General features: G+C 40.9%; 1 protein-coding gene across 8 annotated transcripts in view; it reads right to left on the bottom strand.

The window, feature by feature from the left end:
• Positions 1–21,032, bottom strand: part of LOC148021032 (dehydrogenase/reductase SDR family member FEY-like) — an 82,090-nt gene extending 61,058 nt beyond the window's left edge. The window contains exons 1-5 of one of the 8 annotated variants that reach the window (XM_087698878.1): positions 20,901–21,032; positions 19,639–19,839; positions 19,383–19,494; positions 6,903–7,020; positions 6,667–6,803 (exon numbers count right to left, since the gene is read on the bottom strand). In XM_087698878.1, coding sequence (XP_087555004.1) covers positions 6,667–6,803; positions 6,903–7,020; positions 19,383–19,494; positions 19,639–19,820 — 549 coding nt within the window. In that variant the 5' untranslated portion in view covers positions 19,821–19,839; positions 20,901–21,032. The other 7 variants (XM_087698879.1, XM_087698877.1, XM_087698872.1 and 4 more) reach the window with 7 other exon arrangements.
• Positions 21,033–21,707: the final 675 nt, after the last annotated feature.

Below are 21,707 nucleotides of genomic sequence, written 5' to 3'. Positions count from 1 at the left end.
AAAATCAAATTTGCTAGTCTGTTCTATTTATCTTGCTTGTTAACACTCCAATATACATCCTCAACCAATGTCCAACTGCGACAGTCCCTCAAATGACCCCCTTCGAGGCAATTTTTGGCACTTGACTTGTGATTTTCCACTTCAAAATTTTTGGGTGTCATGCTTCCATACACACTCCTAATGGAAAGATACGAAAGCTCACTCCACGAGCTAATCTCTTGATTTTCGTTGACTATTCCTTCAAGACGAAAGCCTCTATCATATGTTCAATCCTAGAACAAGGTGATCATCTGATGAGGGGTCGTTTTTAATGAGAGGGATATCGTGCAGTTAACAACACCAACCTTTGAGCCAATTCCTTGACTTGCCATATCAGAGATACTGCCATCTTAGCCAAGTCTACTACTACCAACCTTTGGCCCACGTGTAGAGTCTTTAGTATGGGTTTCTCTTGTTCCAAATTTCAATCTCATATCAAAGTAGGAGTTTCAAGAGTACTTCCATATCAAGTATAATCGAACTTACATGCCTCCTACCAACTTTGCTACTACATCCGAACCAGTTAGTGAGGTTGGCTACCTTCCCGATCATGGAGGACATACGACATTTGGGACGACTGTTGACCCACTTCATCATCTCAACCAAGCCCAATGTCAAGTTTGTACAATACTTTTGAGTCTTATGAATCAAAACCCTCTTTTGTTTTTCTTTATGTAAACTTTAATAGAGGAGACTCTCGAAGCAAACATCTTTCATCATGTTTATCTACATCTTATGTTTCATTTGAGCATGTAAGCTACTCTTCTCAAATCCCTCCCATCCCACCCTCTTCTAGCCCACACCTTGATTTTCTCTCTTCTTTATTCCAAAACCTAAGATTACACTCCGCATCCGCATCTTCCACTCTAGGAGTTGAAACCTCTGTTTCCATTGCTAGCACATTCTCACTCTCTATTCCATACTCATACTTTTCTACCACTTCACATCACAGTGCATTGTTACAAGGAATGCCACCCTTTAACACTATACCTTCCCCTTACCCTTAAGCCCCTTTGCACCACGCGGATTCATTAAAGGGCATGCCATCCTTTAACATAGTTTCCTCCACCTTTTCGCAAATAACCACATCATTTCCCACTAGGACAGCTATGATGGGAATCCACCTCACTACTTTCACTCACCCACCTCTTTTGACCTCTCAGATGCAGGGATTTGCATCTTTTGCTTATGGTACATTATCGCACTTTTCATGGGTCACTCCCACACAGAGACTCCTATTCTCTACTCCACATGTCCCTATCCCTCCACCATGGACTCCTCATGTGGTTACCAAACCCATGCCTAGTCAATCCATGCCGACATTTGGATCCACTATGCACACTTCTCGTATGCATGGTGGGCACTCTAGGAGCCAGTCCCAAGTATACTCTGTTCCCCCATCCTACCCATCCTATTCATCTTATCAGAGCATTACCACTCTTGTTCCAACAGCCACAAGAATGCTTTTGTGGATGAGACACTTTTTAACGGGTCAATTTTCACTACTTGGTTGAACTTCATGCGACAAATGCTTGAATCTCAAGGACTTTGGAACCTTGTTGTTGGTCTGGAGCTTATGCCAAACCCTCACTTAGCTCAATCTAAACACACCTGTCAATGGAGAGCTCTCAATGCCACAGCCAATGTTGACTTAATGCAAGGGTTGCTTCCTAAGTTCCACTCTCAATTACAACATTTTTCGCTCACATCTAAGCATTGGAGTCATCTCATTAACCGCTATGCGGCAAGGGATCACATTTGACATATGAATCTCAATTTTGAGCTTCAAGAGTTTTCATTAAAGAAGGGGATGATTTGAAAGTCAGGTTGGCTGAATATCAGCGGTTACTCACAGAGTTTGTCACTATTGGCTCCCCGAAGTCAAATGGCGATCAGGTCACGTTCTTCTCGAACAAGTTTCCTGAAAATAACTTCCATTTTATCAATCACATTATCTCACTACCTAGATTGCCGACCTTCTAGGAGTTTGAGTGCCAGTTTTTGTGTTACGCAAGGCTACATGATCAAGTCCACAAGAAAGCCTCCGCCTAGCCTTACTCAGAACAAAGGGGGTTGGTTGCCTCTTCTTCAAGAGGGAAAACCAATAGTGGCAAGAACTCACAAGGTGCAGAAACCAAGGGTGACTCCCCTTCCTCTGACGGAACCAAAGAAACAAAACCCATCTGGCAACAACTTCCTAGGACAAATACACAGTACCACAAATCACCATGTGGACGAGGAGTGTTGTACCGAGGTCATACCAAGGCCAAGGTCTTCCACCTAGAAAACCACACAGACCGATGTGACTACCTCCACTTCGTTGGCTAGTCGAGTGGGGCTACACTTCCTGTTGTTGCCCCATCTACTCCTTCACCCCAATAGCTCTATTGGACAAGTGGCATACAAACAACCTTAGCAGACAATCTCTTTCACTACCCTTGAGGGATTGGCTGATTGTTCTGCGAGTTTCGATCCCATTGCACTTTACATATCCACTTCACATGCGCCTCCATCTAGGACTACCTCACCATCTCATCACGCGTTTCGTTGGCAAAGCCCTACTAGTGGGCGTACGTGTTGGTAGCCACATTCTTAGATTATCTCCATCTTCACACTCTTAGGTCTTTACCAAGCCCATAGGATTTTATCCTTAGATTTTCTTTCTTAAGCCTTCGACAGCATTGCATTGCATGATTTTATCATCTTTGTAAAGGGCACTTAGGAAAGTGAACAATTTTCCCACAAGGGACACTATCCAAGTAGCACCTCCTACATGAGCATTTCATAGCATGTAGCATACTCCTTGTGCAAAGCACCACTAGATAGATCCTAAGTTATTTCCACCAACAGTTTATACACCATACTACCATTACATCATCACTCTTTCCTCGTCATCGACACCCTCGAGTGGATAGGTAGCTTTTCTATTGTGATGGGTTAGACCTAATCATCCCTTCTCATTCTCCCATATGGTACAGTTGCTTAATCGACCGCAAACCATCCCTCAACACACCTTTTTTTTTTTACAAGTGAAAAAAAAAGTTATTTGTGGTTTCATCCACCTTTGTAGGACTCGATGGCCACTTGGCAACGGACATGCACCCTTTTTCGGATGCCTTGTCCTCTTTGGGGTGATTATTTGAACTCCCTTGGTAAGATAACCATCACCTTTGTAGTCTTAGTAGGCCACTAGGTAGCCACCGTGTACCCTTTTTCTAATGCCCTAGCTCCTTTGGGATGGAACACCTTGGGCAAAACCTAGGTTGGTTTTCCTTTCTCACCATGTTTTGGGCTTAAGTAGGGGTGTTGAGCTAAAAAATGCATTACATGCTGATTAGCCTCTTAAACAGTTCCAAAACATACTTATTTAATGAAAAACGCAAAAAAGATATGCAGTTCGAGAGAGTTTTTATGAAACCCTAATTTGGAAGGATCCATCCACATCTATAAATAGACAAGCTGCTCCCATTCAATCTTCATCCTTTTGTGTAATTTTTTCACTCTATCGTATAGATTTCGGCCATCAACCACCTACCATATGCTGTCCAACCATCATCGACTACAGTCCATCACTATCCAGACCTAGGTAGCTTGTTTTTCAGCTATCACCCTATTGTTTGGAGGTCTCCATTCACTCTGTCATCCTAGCACCTGATCAGCCTATGTTTTCAACATCTAGTGCTAGGCAACAGGCTACTGCCATCTCTTCTTACCAAGCAACTACTACAATACGTGCATTTTTGTTGTCCAACAGCCCACCTACATCAACGAACACCTCTCCTATTGTCACCTAACAATTCTTTGCCCTGAGTGATCAGTTTTCAGCCTTCTCTAGTGATACACTACTGCATTTACCAAATTTCAGCCTCCGACTACTATGTTTTGGTGACCAGTCTACTTCCCTTCATTATTCAACAATCTCTCATCTCTGACTGGTGGTTACAGTACTTTGGATCCGTCTCTAGTGGACATCACTCTCTGACACTACTCCTTTGCCCTTGGGCACTCTGTACACTCTTCATTTATTTATAGTTTTCATTCACTTCAAAGTTGTGTTCTTTCTCTCTACTTTTGTATTTGAATTCTGAGTTTTGCTTTTAGGGTTTGAGTTTTACACGTGTGTTTGTATCGTTGTGTTTCTAACGTGGTTGTACACTTAGTGTTTCCTTAGTGCAAACCCTTGCAGCTACTCCACAATTTTCTTCGCATTGTTGAGCTAAGAATGTACTTTATCTTGATTAGCCACATTAAACTAAATTACTAAACTTTCATTAAAAGAAATGCATTCCTAGAGAGTGCCTATGTCCCATAAGCCAAACCCTAGTTTGGGAGAACCTAGCCATCTATAAATAGACAAGCCGCTCTCAGCCTTAATCTTGTTTTTGCAGCTTGCAAGTGTCTTCTCTCTGCTATCAACATGCTCTTCGCAGAGGATATCTCAGAACGAGTTGTTGCCTGCTGCATTCCAAGATCCGTTGATACACTCTTTTGCTCATACTCTCTGCCCCAGTCCTAAGAGATATAGGAGTTCGGGTTAGTATTTCACCTAGTATAGTGTGTTTACTGCATTGAGCATTGTATTCATTGATTATTCAAATTTCTTTCATCTCCTATGTTCATTGTCTCTGTGTTAACCCTAACCCTAACCCTAACCCTAACCGTGTTTCTTTATCAGTCTATGCGTTTGTCATACAACTCTATTTGTATTGTGTGGTCGAGCATTTCTTTACAATTTGCACTTCCCCTCCTCGACTTGTTTCTACTATTCCACACAAGTCACCTTAGAGGCTTTGTTTTTCTCTAATGTAGCTCCAATGTTGATGTGAGTTTTCTCACTCTATCCTCCACCTCCACTGTTGAGCTCATGCATTGTCGTGCTTTTTCACATTCAGAAGAAGAGAAGAAAATATTATGGGAAAAAAAAAATGGAGAAGATACTGATAAGTCTTCTCGAAAATTTTGGGATTCAATCAGAGAGATGTGACATCACTGCTTCATAAGAGGGCAGACAGGTGTCAATTCACTGGATGCTCCACTTTATATGCCATTGAGTCCCCCTTATCAATCACTCTCTTTCATCTAAGAGAAATTGGAGATGATATGTGCTGCTGCTATTCAGAGCTGGATTACATCCAAATCAGTTTGATTTGGGTCCTATTTTCTTTATTTTTAAACCTACAGCCGCTCCTTGAAGTGTTTGGCTCATGGATTCAGTGCAGGTTATGGAAATGACAACCCTTTTCTCTTTAATATCTCCTGTATAAATATCTGCATTCTGACACTGAAACTTTTTAGAGCATTTTTTATTAATCCACATATCCTTGTTATGGATGTAATTGAGGCCTTCTGCACACATTCTCTCAAATTTCTTGTTTTGAGTTGTAATCCATTTCCTTTTTAGAATAATAACAAAGTCTGATTGGTTCCACATTCCAATTTAAGTATTCTATGCTTCCATTTGGAATTTATTTGGTTTAACTCTAATTTAATATCCTTACATGCAGTAGTCCACTCTGCAGCAAGCATCCATGTAGATCTTTGCAAACTGTGTAGTGGATCAATGATACTCAAGTGCCAAATTAGATGGTTGAAATAATCTTTATAGAGGAATCGTGCATCTTGCCTTCCAAAATGCTCGTATCTTTAATTCTGTCTAGTTTCCAAATAGACCAAGCTAGATCACTGAAACAATCTTTATAGAGGAGTCCTGCATCTTGCCTTCCAAAATTGCTACTTTTTACATTGTCTAGTTTGCCACTCTATTTGGAAGGAATCTATAGTGTTGATGAGAATCATCAGCTGTCTCTTGGACTCTATTAGCCATGCTGCCTACCTAGTCCTTATGGCTCAAGGCTTGGTCTGAAGAAGAGGACCATGGTGCCCATGAACATCTCTCCATCCACATGTGGTAAAAGCATGATGAGAGCTCTCTATGAATGTCCTCTGCTAAGAAAGCAGTCCTAGATGCAGCATTCCTTTGCGTTTGCATTTCCCGTGTGTTTAACAATCAGGAGGAAGATGAACCTTGCTCGGCAAGTGCCTATACCATGATGGCTGTGCAAGTTAGACAACCAAGGACACCTGTAGGGCCTAAAACAATTTGTAGGTTCAAACAAGAACCTGTGGAGAAAATCCTTAAAATTTCTCTAGTGCAACGCTCTCCCACAACAGAGTTGTATCTATTCTCGCTACCTTGATCCTCCTGGCTGCTTCAAGATCTTTCCTCAGGCAGGGGGAGCCTGGAACATGGCTGAGCAAGTGCTTTGAAGCACATCCCTAGGTGTTTAGCTTTCATCTTTCCCACTAGCAAAAGATCAACATTAAGTGGCAAAGATGAAAGCTGAAGGCATTAAGACACAGTTAAAGGGCAGATTTGCTGCAGCCCTCAGCATAGACTAAGGTAAAGATTAAAGCTCTAGGCCTTAAGGCAGGCTTCAAGGACCGATTTATTGCAGCCTTCTTCAGAACTTGAATCCTTGTGCGTAATCAATACATCTTATTTCATCTTTTATCCCATTTCTTTTCAAAAAATATGTAGCAAAACAGTACAAGTTACCAACACAAATAAATTTTGCTGTTATAAGATATATGAAACATAAAATTTTAGAACTGCAAAAAGGGACATACACTTGAATTCACATTTACAATTCGAGAGGATGTAGACCGTAGTAATGAGGGAAGTAGTAGCAAACTCAATAATGCAGGAGCAAGATGATTGACTTGCATATGCTCTTCAAAGCCATCTTCTGAAAACTTTTGTGGTGCTGACAAATCACATTCAAGTTCAAAACTAGCTTCAAAAGTAGGATGAAGCAAGATATAGATCTTAAATTAACCAAGAGCAAAGAGTTCACTTTTGGTACCTAACATTGAACATATTCCTGCATTATTTATAAGAGCATGTAGACAAGCTTTGCGGGCCTCCCAAGCCATAGCAAATGACCGTACGGAAGAAAGGGAAAGTAAATTTAATTCCATAACCTGATCCAAACATCATGAAACAGCCAAGTCAAAATGGAAATTTAGATTGCAAAAAGCACCTATACATAACTAGATGTTAACTTCAATTTCTCAAATGCCAAACCAAAGAAAGAGCACGAGAAGTAGCCATAATATAGAACTTAAGATTATGAAAATGCAAGGGACAAACCGGCATGTGCCATTTTAAGACCCTCAACTTCTGATTGAAAGATAGCTATTTGATCAACACTGTACTAGAATTCACCACCTTGTTGAATGAGAAGCTTTGCATCTGACTGTCTGCATCTTTAGCCACACTCATCATATCCTCCATGTGTTTGCAAAGTGTGGTCATTGCAATTGATGCAGTTTTTGACATACATAAATTCTGGAATATGCAAAAAGGACAGCCAGATCTCACATTTAACCAGCTGATAGTTTGTCGAGGGCATTTCCAAATTGTGATTAAAAAACGGTAAAGTTTGCAACCCCCCTACCTTGACCAAATGAACCTAGATTTGGGTTAATTCTCTGCACACACACATGTTTTTAATGGACATAAAAACATGGGAGTACAACAGCAGGCATCTGGAGACTAAATATTCAGAAATGGCAGCAATACAGGACATGCCATGTGGCAATGTCTCATTAGGCAGTGTGTAGGATTCTGGTTGGTCTAATTTAGGTCATTTACACATAGAGTCAAAACAGAGGCTTCCTTGTTCTTATCCATCCATAGATAGATGGTCAAAGTGAAGCCCAATTTCTGATACTTGATCTGTTGAATTGTTATTGCCACACAAGTTGTGCTTGTAGGCGAAAGTGTGATAGTGAGCAATCATGCAATGGCTGCTACCAATGACCCTATTGGTTTGGCTGCATGGGGTTGAGCTAAAATTGCATTAGCCTGACTTAAATAGCTACAAAACATGTCTAATTAATTAAGAAAACCTCTTATTTTAAAAAGAAACACGATCCTAGAGAGTTACTGTGTCCCACATGCAAAACCCTAATTTAGGCACCCCAAACTTTCTATAATAGGCATGCAGCCCACCACTCTTCCTCAATCTAGTTTTTGCAAGTTTCAAGAGCTGTATCTCTCTTGCCCACACCCCCTTCGCAGAGGACATTGCAGTCAAATCTTCCCTTACCCATCTGCTACCATCTAGCACCGGACTCCAACCTTCACCACATGTCTACAACTGTCGCCTTTTGTACCTTGAAGTTGTCGCTTGTAATTTGCCTATTGTGTTTGATGCTAACGTTCGACATTTGGTGCTATCGCCAACAGTCTAGAGCTGTCACCCTGATCATCTCTCTCCTTCACAAGCTGCGTTTAAAGTTTTTGGTTGTTGCCCTGATCTTCTCTCTCCCCCACAGGCTGTATTTGCACCTCACCCAGTTTTTCTCTCTCAAGTACTTGCATGTTGAGCCTTTCTCTCTATTGCATTGCCATCTACATCAGATCCAACATTCCTTGGCTGCGTTTGCTGGTGTTCAATACTTGGAGGTTGCCTTTGCTATGATTTGGGATCCGTTCAAAGTATGACACACTTTACAACTCATAGCCTCTGCCTTGATCCCATAGATATGAAAGTTCGAGGTTCAATATTCACTGCATAGTGTGTTTGTTGCATGAGCACTATATATTCATTATTCATTCACTTAATCATTGATTCTGAGTTACTCTAATCCTAACCCTAAATGTGTTCTGTGTTTATCAATCTATGCTTTGTCGTACAATTGGTTTTGTGTTTTTTACGTTTAAAGAGTTTCTTCACATGGTATCAAAGCTAGGTACTCTCTCTAAGAAACCTTGGCCTTTGATCGGAAACCTGATTTGTGAAAGCAGGAACAACAGAAGGGTCAAATGACTTCAAACACATTCACAACACCGCTCCAATCTCCACAGCCAAATATGGACAGAAACGATCAGGAGTGGGCCTCCCAACTTGCTACTGCCCGATCTAACATGACCGAAGAACCATCGGGCTACCATGGAATCCACAGACCATATCACATTTCTGCCGCTAAGTATGATCTAATCCTTATGCATAGAGGTCAAGCAGAGGTTGAAGGTAAGCCTGAGTTTTCTCCTTTAGATTTGGTGCACAAAACTAATGATCTTGTAGGACCTTCAAAACCTCACTACGGACTGGTTCTCCAATGCCAGGTGTATGAACCCTATTATTTCAGATTCTATGACAATCGATTCTGTATTTTCTGTTGGATTGAGGGATGTTGGTCATCAAGAAAAGACTCTTCAAAACAAACTTTGGTTTGTGAGTAATGAGGTAGGCAAATATGTCTTTATGAACTCAAAACTAGGTAAAAAGCTAAAAGAAGAACTTGTAAGTATTCTGTCTCTTTCTTTTTCTTCAAATGATTTAATTTCTCATGGTCAATATGGAGTAGGTGCATCTTCATCTAATGCATTTAATGGACAAAAGGAACCCACCATGTTTCACACAACAACATCCATCACAAATCCATTTGAGCTCTCACCCATCCCTCCCTTATCTTTCGATACACCTTCCTTTCCGCTTCCATTAAGTGCACCACATTATCCACTACACACCACACCAAGGGATTTTGCACATTTAGGCACAATCTTTAGGACCTCTACATGCCCATTTATGAGTGTTGTACTTGTGGCCCAGGCTTGACCTCCCACACATACACTTTTGGGTTATCTCTCTCGAAGTGCATCCTAGACATACTCAAAAGTGTGAATCATTTGGTATCGCAGTTTGCCTCTATGGTATTATCTAGTGGACCATCCGAGGACCTATGTCCGTTTCGGTACCTCCGTAGCAATCGGCACTTATTAGACATCAATAGCCTATTTTAGCCTAGCCACCTTTAACTCCCTCCTTCTTATCCACCCCCACCACCACCATCTTATCCCATCTATCTATCTTCATAGACACCTCATGGTTCTAGTTCCTCATCCACCAAGCATGCTTTTAATGACAAGTCTCGTTTCAACGGGTCAAACTTCACCACTTGGTCAAATTTGATGAGGCATGTCTTAGACTCTCAAAACGTGTGACCGTTGCATCAATTTGGATCGTGAGCTTCAAAACTTTAAAATCACCGACAAGGATGACTTGAAAGTCAAGTTGGCTGAGTATTGACTTCTCCTCGATGAGTTCTAACAACTGGGACTCCTAAGTTCTCTGACGATCAAGTTACCCTGTTTCTTAACAAGATGCTATGAAAATATTTCCATTTTGCGCAGCAAGTGATTTCATACCCTCAGATGCCCACATTTTATGAGTTTGAGTGTCAACTGTTTCATTATACACGGTTGTTCAATCAATTTCATAACACGTCCTCGATAGAGGGGTCTCTAGTTGCATCTTCTCAAAGGGGGCAACAGGGCAAGGGAAAACAAAACTCAAATCAAAATCAAAACAGAGCTAGTGAATCCCAAGGAAACACTCAATCTACTCTTAAACTTGGATGGCGGAATGTACCTAAGAAGAATAGGTACTGTCAACATTGTCAAAAGGCTAACCATTATGACGATGAGTGTCGATATAAGGCAAGAGACACACAACCCAAATCCAAGAATGTGACCCCTACATCCCAATCAGGTAACCCCCAACAGGAAAAGCAAGGCGGTGGCAACCCTCTGCAGGGGCAATGGCGAGGCTAGACCTACACTGCCACCGGTCAATCATCATAGTTGGCGAACTACTCAACTCCAAAGGGTTTGTCTAACTGGTCTGCAAAGGTCCACATCATCTCCTTAGAGACATCAAATACAAGTCTCATTCACATCTATAAGTTGCCTCCTGATGAGGTGCCTGCAGAGACCCACTCGTCAAAGTCGAGCACGTTAGCACCTGTTTGACTTGTGGACAGTGGAGTTACCCATCACATGACTCCTAGAGTAGACATTTTCATTTCCTGAGCCCCTGCAGCCGAGAGTGTTCGCATAGGAAACAACTCCTCAGTCAAGATTCACGCCCAAGGTCGCATCAATTTTCCCATTGACCCGGGTGTCCAAATCTCACTTCACTAGACGATGTCTATCATGTCCCCCAGCTTGGGGTAAACTTTTTGTCTGTTCAACAGCTTTGCCAGTTGGGGCGAGCTATTTTCTTCATCGCGACCATAGTCGAGGTCCTAGACTCTCAAACCGGTTTAGTGATTGCTCACGGCAAGGCATAGCCTAATGCCCTTTATTCATTATTCATTCACTTTATTATTCATTGTGTTCACTGTCTCTGAGTTACCCTAACCCTAACCTTGTGTTCTGTGTTTATCAATTTGTGCTTTGTTGCACGATTGGTTTTTGAGTGTTTTGCGTTCAGAGCTTTTCTTTACACATGGATCATTGTGCCTCCAATCATGCAAAGGCTTGTACCAATGACCCTACCAGTTTGACTAAAGGAGATGATAACGATGAAGCATTGTCCTCTAAATCAAGACCATAATACTTTAACATGGTCTCCAATGAAGAAGTGACCTAAGAAAGCATCAAAGGATCCCAAGATGGAGTGGTCTGAGCCATCGTGACTCAGCATGTGACATACAATGTAGTCAAGAACAAACCAAGCACTCCATGATAGCCTCAAGTAACTCTTCAAAAGAGCACCGGCTTTGATAGCATGTGGAGATACACTAGGGTTTGCAAAAGAAAACATAGTGTATGACCACAATTGAAACAGAGAGAACTCAAACATTGATGGAAAACCACAAAACACAAGAAAAAAGATGACTGAATGAATGCAAAGGAATGAATAATGACTGAAAGTGCACAGAATGCTCAATTGCAGAGTTGTCAACAGCAAGTGGCTCTTGTGGGAGCGGGTTGAGGGAGGAGTCAGACTATGACATCCAATAGGATGGATCCTGAGTATAGTGACCACCAGTCAGAGCAGTAGGTAACCTGCAGGAGCAGCAAAATAGCAGTTAGACCTGAGTAGAACCAAAAACACAGCTGTCCAACTGATCAGGGTGACAGCTGGAAAGGGTAGAACAGGGCTGTAGGTGTTGAGGAGACTGTCCGGATGATGCAGAATGAGACCAGCAACCTGTCGCATGGCTGAAGACTGCAGGAAATCCGGGCAGAACTGGTCATGATGATGGGTACGATAAATTCAGCAAGCTGGGTCCTAAATGCAGACTGTAGCTGGAGATGTCCACGACAGCAGGCTGTATGATGATGAAAGCAGCTAGGCAGTAAACATAGCAGGCAACAACCTTCTAATGAGCAGGCATCAGCCGTAGGTGACCACACCAGGCTGTAGAGAAGTGGCAGCAATTGGATAACCTTTTTTAGTCCAACTAGGAGATGATGAAAATTGTTGTGCTAACAACTTTTGAGCATCATTCAAAAAATTCTCTACTATACTTTCTTTGGCAAGGAGGGTGTTACTAGGACCACCTCACCAAAGACCTTAGGGTAGAGAGTATTCTTGGATCTTGGAGATCAGTTTCTTTCAGTGCTCATAATATCAAGATGAATGTTGATGAGAAGCAAAGGCAGCTCCTTCTCTCCAACAACCCCTTAGAATAAGAGTCCAAACACACTATGGGACAGAGAATCCATCTATATTGGGAGAGCTACAAAAGTTACTGACATAGTTGCCAAGTGGTTTGCTTTCTTGGACTACTAGAGAACACTTAGATGTCAACTTCAATGTCTTAAAGGACTCATGACTACTATAGAAACAGTCGTAATGGACTACCTTCAAAGTGGAGGGCCACCTGGAGGGGTTTAGTATATGTAAACAATTACTATCACATGTGTTCAAGGCCTATGAATACACTTACTTATTGTAAATGACCCCCCTAACCCCCTAAAAGGGTCGTGAGCAGATGTGGACATTTCTTAGACATGCATTTGTCTCTTTTGTGGAGAGATTCTCTTCAAGTGATTGGTACTAGCAAAGAGAGTCTTTACCTTCACAATGGAGAACAATGGTAGGTGCATGAGAGACCACTGAGAGATCCATCACAAGACCAGATTGGTGGCTCAATGTTACAAATGTTTCAAACATTCTAACCCTACTATTTGTATGATGGAGGGCTCTAGACTTATCAAAGGTGACCCCTTTAGACACTATTATGGATTCCGAGAGAGTGGATTTGGAGTGACCCCTTTCTTGAGAGATCGTGTGATGTTCCCAATATTGTTTGTATGTCTATACTACTAGGATCGGGAGGAGGATAAAAGCAACATCAATCTTCCAAAAATTGGCATTAACAAGGCATCTCCACACCTTTTGTATCCCTCTTTTGGAGGAGTTCAATGATATTGTTGACGTAGGAAGATGTCTCACTCTTCTTGTGGCTTGTGGCACATAAGACTAGCAATTGGTTCATAGCTTGGATGTGGTAGAATCCCAATTGGCTCTACTAGATGTGAATATGCAAAGGAGAAAGAGAGAACCTTGGAGCTCTCTTGGTTCTCCATGGTTGTGAGGGGAAAATGTGCATTTAATTCATAAAAATACACACAAGTGTGGGGTTTTTATAGATACTTTTTCAACACATATGATACAAAGGACTTTTTCGATTGTGGATTCTAAACATGCCACACCGTAACCAAGTTGCACCCAAGTCAATTTGACTACAAGAAAAAGCCTCTTGCTCTTTTTTTTCCCCAAAGATAAGGTATTATTCATACTTTCACAAGGGGGGAGAGGGGCGCCTTCCCTCCACATATTAGCCAAGAGAATAGGCAAGAGCCATGCTACATTAGGTACAATAACAATGATAAGTTATATTTAAGCTATCTCATATAACTGTTGTGATATTCTCCCCAGTACTAGCTATAAAAATTACACAGTGTAGCGAACAAAATTTAAGCAAGGAGTAGAGAATATACAACAAATATGAGAAGATGAGAAACTTCTTTAATTCCAAACAAACTGATACAAAGATGGCTCTCTCCACCCATACGCTTACACTATGAAGCTTAGATGGTGATCGAGAAAGATGATAGGTGAAGAGCTCAAGGCTAGCTGGAAGAACTCTAATCGGATAAAAGATAGATTGATGATGGCTTTAGAGGGATTTTCCTTTATAGCTTAAGAAGGTAGTCCGATAATCCTGTTTGACCATATTATGAACCTTCCCTACTTAGCCAAGGAATATTCCCTTTGCCTTCGCCAAACCCCTATTAAGAGGGTTAGTGCTCCTGAGACTCCCCAGCCAAAGGGTTGCTTCTGTGGCCCTCGGACCTCAAAATAGGGATCTTTGATAACTCCCATATCCCACAACTCGATGAAGTGTGCCTCGGGTTACTACCAACTTAATTACTCTATCTAACCCAAAGGCCAAACCCACAAAGGTCACCTTTTTGCCATCCGGTCACATAGGCCTCATCTGCATGTTAGTCAAGACCAAACTCATACATGGCTTCTCATAATGGGGGCCTTACAACTTACAACACCATAGATCATAGGTGGCACCGTATGCGGGTGGAGAATTGAGCAAATCCAATAGACCATAAGGTCTCTATGTTATTGTCTCTTTCACAAGATCAAAAACTAAATGAGGAGAACTACCGCATTTGGTGGGTGATGATACTTGCCATCTTGAAGTCCTATGACTTGGCAAAACTCGTGATCAAGGCCATAGATCGTCCTTCAGCCCATGATTTATTCAAGCTTTTTGTAGATGAGAAAGCTGAGTTGGCGAAGGTTCAAGCACGTTGGGACAAGCTAAATGCCCGCATCCAATCATTCCTCTTTCTCTCATGCACACCAACCATGATAGCCCACATAGAGCATTTGATCGTTCCTCAGGAGATATGGCTGAATTTTGGATCAATTGTACAATCGGATGATTGTGATGAAGCAAGTGTCTCTAGAGGTACAAATGGGAATGTTGAACCCAAACAAGTTTGCTTCCATGCAGAAGCATGTCAATAAGCTTAGAACGCAAAGTATAGAAACATGCTTACACTCTTCCTTGATTTGTATAGCTCTTATACTATATTGCAAAAGTGATGCAAATATGTGCCGTGTAGACTTCCATTAGATGGGCCACAAAGACCTTGGAGTCTTCTTTGACCAAGAATTGCAAAATTGGAGCACTTATTTACTTGCAAAACCAGATTCAGCTTCTTTTTTTGCTTGAAAAAGCAATGTTTTTTGACTCAAAGAGCTAAAGTGCACTATGCTGCAGATTATAGCAGCACCTATACATTTTTCCAGTCGGCCAATCATCATGGCAATATATGACCAAGATTTAGCTTTATTAGAAAAAGGAAATTAGTGACAATGATGCCATAATGTGAATATTTTACAGCTCAAAGAGCTGAGTAGACCACACTACAGATTATAGGAGACCCTACACATTTTTCCAGTTGCCCAATCATAGTGGCACTATATAAAAAAGAGTTAAGATTATTGGAAGAAGAGAATTAATAGCACTGATGCCATACTAAATATGCACTTAGAAAAAGGAAATTAGTGGCAATGATGCCATAATGTGAATGTTTTGCAGCTCAAAGAGCTGAGTAGACCACACTACAGATTATAGGAGACCCTAAACATTTTTCCAGTTGCCCAATCATAGTGGCACTATATAAAGAAGAGTTAAGATTATTGGAAGAAGAGAATTAATAGCACTGATGCCATACTAAATATGCACTCTATGCTCAGTTTGAAACTGTTGCAGTTGATTTACAGGTTTGATATTTCAACCATGAAAATCATTCTCAAGCTTTGCAATTCTGTAAAAACAAGCCGACTTTGTAAAGCAGTTTAGCATTTGGGTGTTCCAAGCGTGCTTGAAAAATTCATCCCAGGAACGTTTTGCCATCTTAATTCAAATGAAGGAGAAGGTAAAATCCTTTTTGAGAGCAAACTCCAGCCGGTCAACATACCCTATAGCTGCCACAATTTTGACTCAGTTGCCTAAATTTGGCAGACAGTTCAGAATGACCCACTGTTAATGCATGCCAAGGCCAGCACACAGCAATCCACAGTTCTCCAGGTGTGCTGGCACATTAAGTGAGGACAGGAAACAATGCAGTGCTTGCAAGTTACTCTACTTGTTGCTGCTATACTTGTGTGTCTTCATGACTTTGGCTAATTGCAATCTAGTGCATACATAATGTACAACCCATTACATCCTTCTTCACTCTCTTGTGGTAGCCGTCTGCATAGAGGGCATGGTATTTGTTTGAGTCTTCTTTCAGCTTTTATTGCATCCATAAGACTCATCTGCAATTTCAAGAATGTCATTGGGTTGTGGAAAATGGTTCATCAGTTGTAGTCCAGTGTTGTTGTGCATGTGCATTCGTAGGTTAGATGTTTGCAAAGCTGCATAGCTATCTCAAAGGTGTTGAAATCACTAACAGGAGCAAAAAGAGAGAGTGTCGTAATAAAAAGTGCTCAGCAGCCTCCACAACTGAAAGCATTTGACAGCCTTTTTACGTTTTTCTCATGGAAACCAGGACAAAAGGACCCATTGTGTTAAGACCAACTTGGAAACCAAGATACTGCATATCCAGTCATGTAATCTTTCACTCAAAAGACTACCTCTTTTAGGTCCTTGGGATTTACAGGTCTTCAAAACTGTCCTAATAAACTTTCATCTTCAATTCTTCAGTTATCAAGTCTTCATTTCCTTGCCTATTCATTGTATCTTTGGTGTCTTTTGTCCATAGATCTTTGCCCATCCTTAAGAGTTATTTTTCCTCCATAGATCGTTTCTCATCATTTGTGTTATTTGTCCTTCACAGACAACTCAACTTTGGTGTCATCTGTCCGTAGATTTTTGCCCATTCTTTTTGAGTCATTTGTCCTCCATAGGTCATTGCCCATCATTTGAGTTTTTTATCCTCCACAGATAACTCATCTTTGCCCATCGTTTTGAGTTGTTTATCCTCCACACAACTCATCTTTGTGCAAACCAGATCATCACAGCAGTGGAAGTAAAATCCAGGCAAGCTATGAGACTAGATTGAATACTCTTCTCAAGAAATGTGCTGAAACACTTTACAGATTACAATCAAAGGAATATCTCTCAAAGCAGTATTTGATGTACTTTCCAATTGATTACAAAGCACCATCAAGAGATATGGGTCACTTCTTGCAATTGTATCTACTTCATGTTCCCATATGAAGATGGATTGCTCATCTTTGTGCAAAACAGATCATCATGGCAGTGGAAATAAAATGCAGGCAAGCTAAGAGACTAGATTGAATCTTCTTCTCGAGAAGTTTTCCGAAATGCTTTACAGATTACAATAGTTGAATAGGGAAGTGTGCAAATGTAAAGCATTGCAAAACAAAGGAATTCCTATCAAAGCAGAACTTTGATGTACTTTCCAGTCAATTATGAAGCACCACAAAGGGATATGAATCACTTATTGTCATTGTATCTACTTCATGTTCCCATGAGAAAATGGAAAAGTTGAACTCTTTAGAGATGCAATATCTTTCACTTTAAGGTCCCCTACAAAGTATGGAAATGCTGTCCCTTTGGTGAGATTTAACCTTGTGATGATTGCCTTCAGAAGCTGTGCTTGGTAGTAGGGTAGACAGGGTTAGCTTTTTGATTTAGCCTTCTTTCTTTATTTAAAACAACTTGAATCTTGAATGTAACAGACAAAAAATTTGTTGTGTAATCTGAAGGGGTGATTTAGAGCCCTTGCTAATAGCAGGCAGGATTAGTGATTGCCACCACACCGTTAAATTATAGCGGACATACAATAGCAATATCATGGACATTCTAGCTGAGATGGCACCTGAAATTTCTCAAGGAACTCAAACTGGCAAGCTGTCCACGGTTCAGTCCTGCTAGAGACAACTTACAAATGCCGATATCCTTCTGGCTTCCAAGCGCTTTGTCTTGGGTCCCTCAAGGCTTTCAATGTATGCCTCTCAGATGGTCAGTAATAGGATAAGCCAAGACTGATCCTACTAAAGATGCTAGCTATGCTGGATATTCTGTGAAGGAGCCATATCACAGGAAGAGACCAAAAGTGGTTACTGTGGACACCACCATCTCGTCTCATGGTGTACATTCGCACTCTAAACCTAACAACATCACCACCAGTCCACATCGCTTGTAATGAATTGTATGGGACGAGAGAAGCAAGATGGTGATTGTTAAAACTGCTTTACCAAAAACATCACATGCTGATCACTTTTTACATAAAAGTGTTGGATATCAGTTACCTTCCATTGAACATGGTTTGTGCCACTTAAAATGTCTACACGTTCTAAGACTGTATATGGAGACCAAAAATTCATGTGATGTTGAACAGATTTTGTGCCGCTTGATATGTTTAAAGCGTTGCATATGGAAAAAGGAGGAAACTTTCAGGATTCAAAATCCCAGTACATTTGCAATAAAAGAGTTATTAACAAATCTTAAACAAAGTGTTCATGAAATCAAACACCTGATAGATGATAACCTTAATATAAAATTTTGTCAGCCTGTACCAATAGAACTCTAAGATGGACTTGGTATTTTGGTAACAAACTAATTAACAATTAGAAAGGGTACTCGAAAGGGTTATGTCAAAAGGAGGTGTTAAACAAAAAGATTTATCTTATTGCTGTACTGCTCCTTAGCCTTCGCAGAATTATGACTCTTGACTTGGTGTCTTTTTGATGGGCCACACTAGCTTAAAATGAATTCTGCAGGCATTTATAGGCAGGGAGAATTGTGTATCATATCCAAGGTAGTATGCATTGCTGAAACCCCATCTCTGTACAGCCAAAATTAAAGTACTATTTTAATATATGTGCTCAGCAGGGTTATCACACCATAATGTCACAATCTACAGGATCATTAAGGGTTTTCTCTGCTGCTTCTCTTTGGCTAGCCTTCAAGAGTTACCTAAAATAAAGCATCAAACAGAGTGACTAAACCAGTGGTAGAATACTCTTGATACTTAGTTCTGTGAGAAACAGGATCACTAAGAAGTCTGAGTCTACTCTTGGACAAAGTAAATCTCTATTCACAGGATGGACAAAAAGTCCATGGTCAACCTATTAAACTATTGCCATCAAGCTGTCCAAAGCAATCTTTCAGGCTGCTGTCTCTCATAACCTTCACTGAGGCTCCTACATATTCCAAGGTGTCTCTTATACTTGGGTCAGTTAACAACTAGGACTCAGGCTTCAATCCTCCCCCAGTAAGGACCCCTTTGCTGTTACAGGATGCAAACTAAGATGCCGTGAATCCATACATTAGTGACATTTGGATAGCATATCCCCAGATTAGACACTGTTAAGTACATATATCTCTTTGTTTGCTGCCCAGTTTTCTGCTAGAGAGAGAGGTGCGCCCTTACAATTTCAGTCATGGAGCGTAGGATATCTGTCAACCTGAAAAACTAGGACCCCATTGATTACTTAAACTTCAGCTTGCAATATGTGGTGATAGTACAAAATGTCTACCTCAACGTCTAGCAACATATCAGCTTGCTTATGCCAATCTTTTATCAAAGCTTCAGCTGCTGAAACATTCCTGCAAGCAAGAATGACTTGTGCACCTGCTTTTGCTAGTTGCCTGCACATATATGAAACAATCTCTCTCTGGCATTGGATAATTACATGTAAACGTCTCACTTATGATTTCTTGCAATAAAAGAGAGCTAACAGAAAACTGATGTGCTTAAAGCCTTAATGAAAAACAGAAAAACATATGGCATACTTTGCAGTTTCCAGTCCAATGCCACTTGTTGCACCTGTGACTATGTATGTAAGCCCAGTTAACTTTGGCAAGGATAGATGCTTGGCCAAATGACGAGCATGAAGTTTTTGAAAGAGAATTTCACAAATCATGTGAAACACAGCGTACAGCCAATCTGGCCAACTCAAACCATTTCCCTGCATTTCACTTTCAGTTCCTCTCCTGTGACAGAAAACCATGTTAATATCAGACATAATGTTCCAGATTCGAGGGCCTACAAAGAGTCAGAGGAGGAAGTGCTTGAATGAGGAAGGCATTAAAAAATATTCTTGAGATTGTGTCTGTTGTGTGATGATGCTAAAGGACAAAGGAGTTGTCTGACTGTGGAAGGATAGTTACATATTGAGGATTCGAACTACTCAAGAACTTTCAAAATAAGAGCCGAAAGAACTTTCAAGTGGTAGAGGTGATATGCCGTAGGATGATGATTAGAACAAGGTTATATATTGTCTCGGTCTTTGGTATAAAAAATCATAGAGGTTTGATTGACGAGAATTAGAGGGCAGAGAACATAGAGAAGTAAACACCACATCGTTTTCCTTGGCATTTCAGATATCCACAGATATACCGTCTAAGAAGACATACTCTATGACAAATAAATGAATAGAAAAGCGTAGTAGAACCGCAGCTATGACAGCTACAAACAGCAGTAGGATGTGAGACAGCGCGCCTGACATACAATCGTTTTGGTATAAAGTAAGTTGAGATGAAAAGCGCCTCAGGAAAAGCCTTCTTACACAACATATTTAAACTTGTCAGAATAACCAGGCATGTTTAACTTGAGCGTGCAATGCATCGACAACGTCAGGGAATATGTTGGTGAACAGAAATTGACATGAAAACAGTATGCGTGCACAGAGAGAGAGAGATGCACAGAAAGCTTGTCGAGTCAAAGGAAAACACATAAAGGAGGTGAGTTGCCGTGCTATAAAAGAACAGAAAAGGCGATGGCCGCCAGCTTCACCCAGCAAGCCTACGTTTAGAAGAACCTTCTGTGTGTGCGTGAGAGAGAGAGAGAGAGAGAGAGAGAGAGAGAGTGTGTGTGTGTGTGTGTGTGTGACATGCATAAAAAGCTTATCAAGTCAAAGGAAAATGCATTAAGGGAAGGTGAGCTGGCGTGCTATGGCGTCCAACAGAAAGAAGCTTTTCGTTAGAACATTTAAAAGAACTGCTCCAAGCTGGAGAGAGCAGGAGAACCACGACTATGAGAAAGGAAACCATACCCGCAAGGCTATGGTCGCGAAGAAAGAAATGTCGAAGAGAAGTAGAGGTCGAGGCGCAGTCCTTCGGATTCGTTGCCCGCAACCGGACGCTACCTACAGCCTGCAAGCTGCATATCTCGCTATACCACCCCGTTGCCATGATTTCCAGCAAACGCAACCATTTTAAAAAACATTTTAATTTAAAAATGTGCATTTTCCATCCCAAAGAATTGGGCTGCTCATTACTCGTGATCTGTAACTGACCCGCTTTGTTGAATTTTTTAAATATCGGGTTTCTTTTAATGTTATTTTGCTGTTAGAGTAATATATTTAAACCACTTTGCTTCGTTTCATCATGTTCCCCACTATTCCCCCTCTTACATTAAAAATAAAATAATTCTTTTGCACTCTTTCATTGCATGTGACTTGTATTATAATCACAAGTCTCACCTAAGAATACCCCATGGATGTCAATGCAAAGCTCCCCAATCTCTTCATACTCATAAGATGACCAAAATGAAATGTTAGAGAGCAGCCACATGTAAGTCAATTGACTTGGATGATGGATATAACCATGACTAGAACCTTGTTGTGTCAATCGGACTTACACTGGACCCCACTCTTTTGATGGCACCATGATTAGAACCTTGTTATGTCATGCACAAGTTGGACTTACAGTGGGCCCCAATAGCCTATTGATGGCAAAAAGATAACATATAAAGTGATTCTTTAATACACACCCAATTGTTCACCTCCAAGTTGGTTGAACTTGCATAAATGATAGGAGTAGTGACTCAAAATGGGGTTATTATAATATGAGGCCAAAAT

This window comes from Lygodium microphyllum, chromosome 18 (genome assembly GCF_053477565.2).
Source record: "Lygodium microphyllum isolate KBCC chromosome 18, Lygodium_microphyllum_v1.1.10, whole genome shotgun sequence".
In the NCBI taxonomy this organism is placed as follows: domain Eukaryota; kingdom Viridiplantae; phylum Streptophyta; class Polypodiopsida; order Schizaeales; family Lygodiaceae; genus Lygodium; species Lygodium microphyllum.
This window is presented reverse-complemented; position numbering and strand designations above follow the sequence as displayed.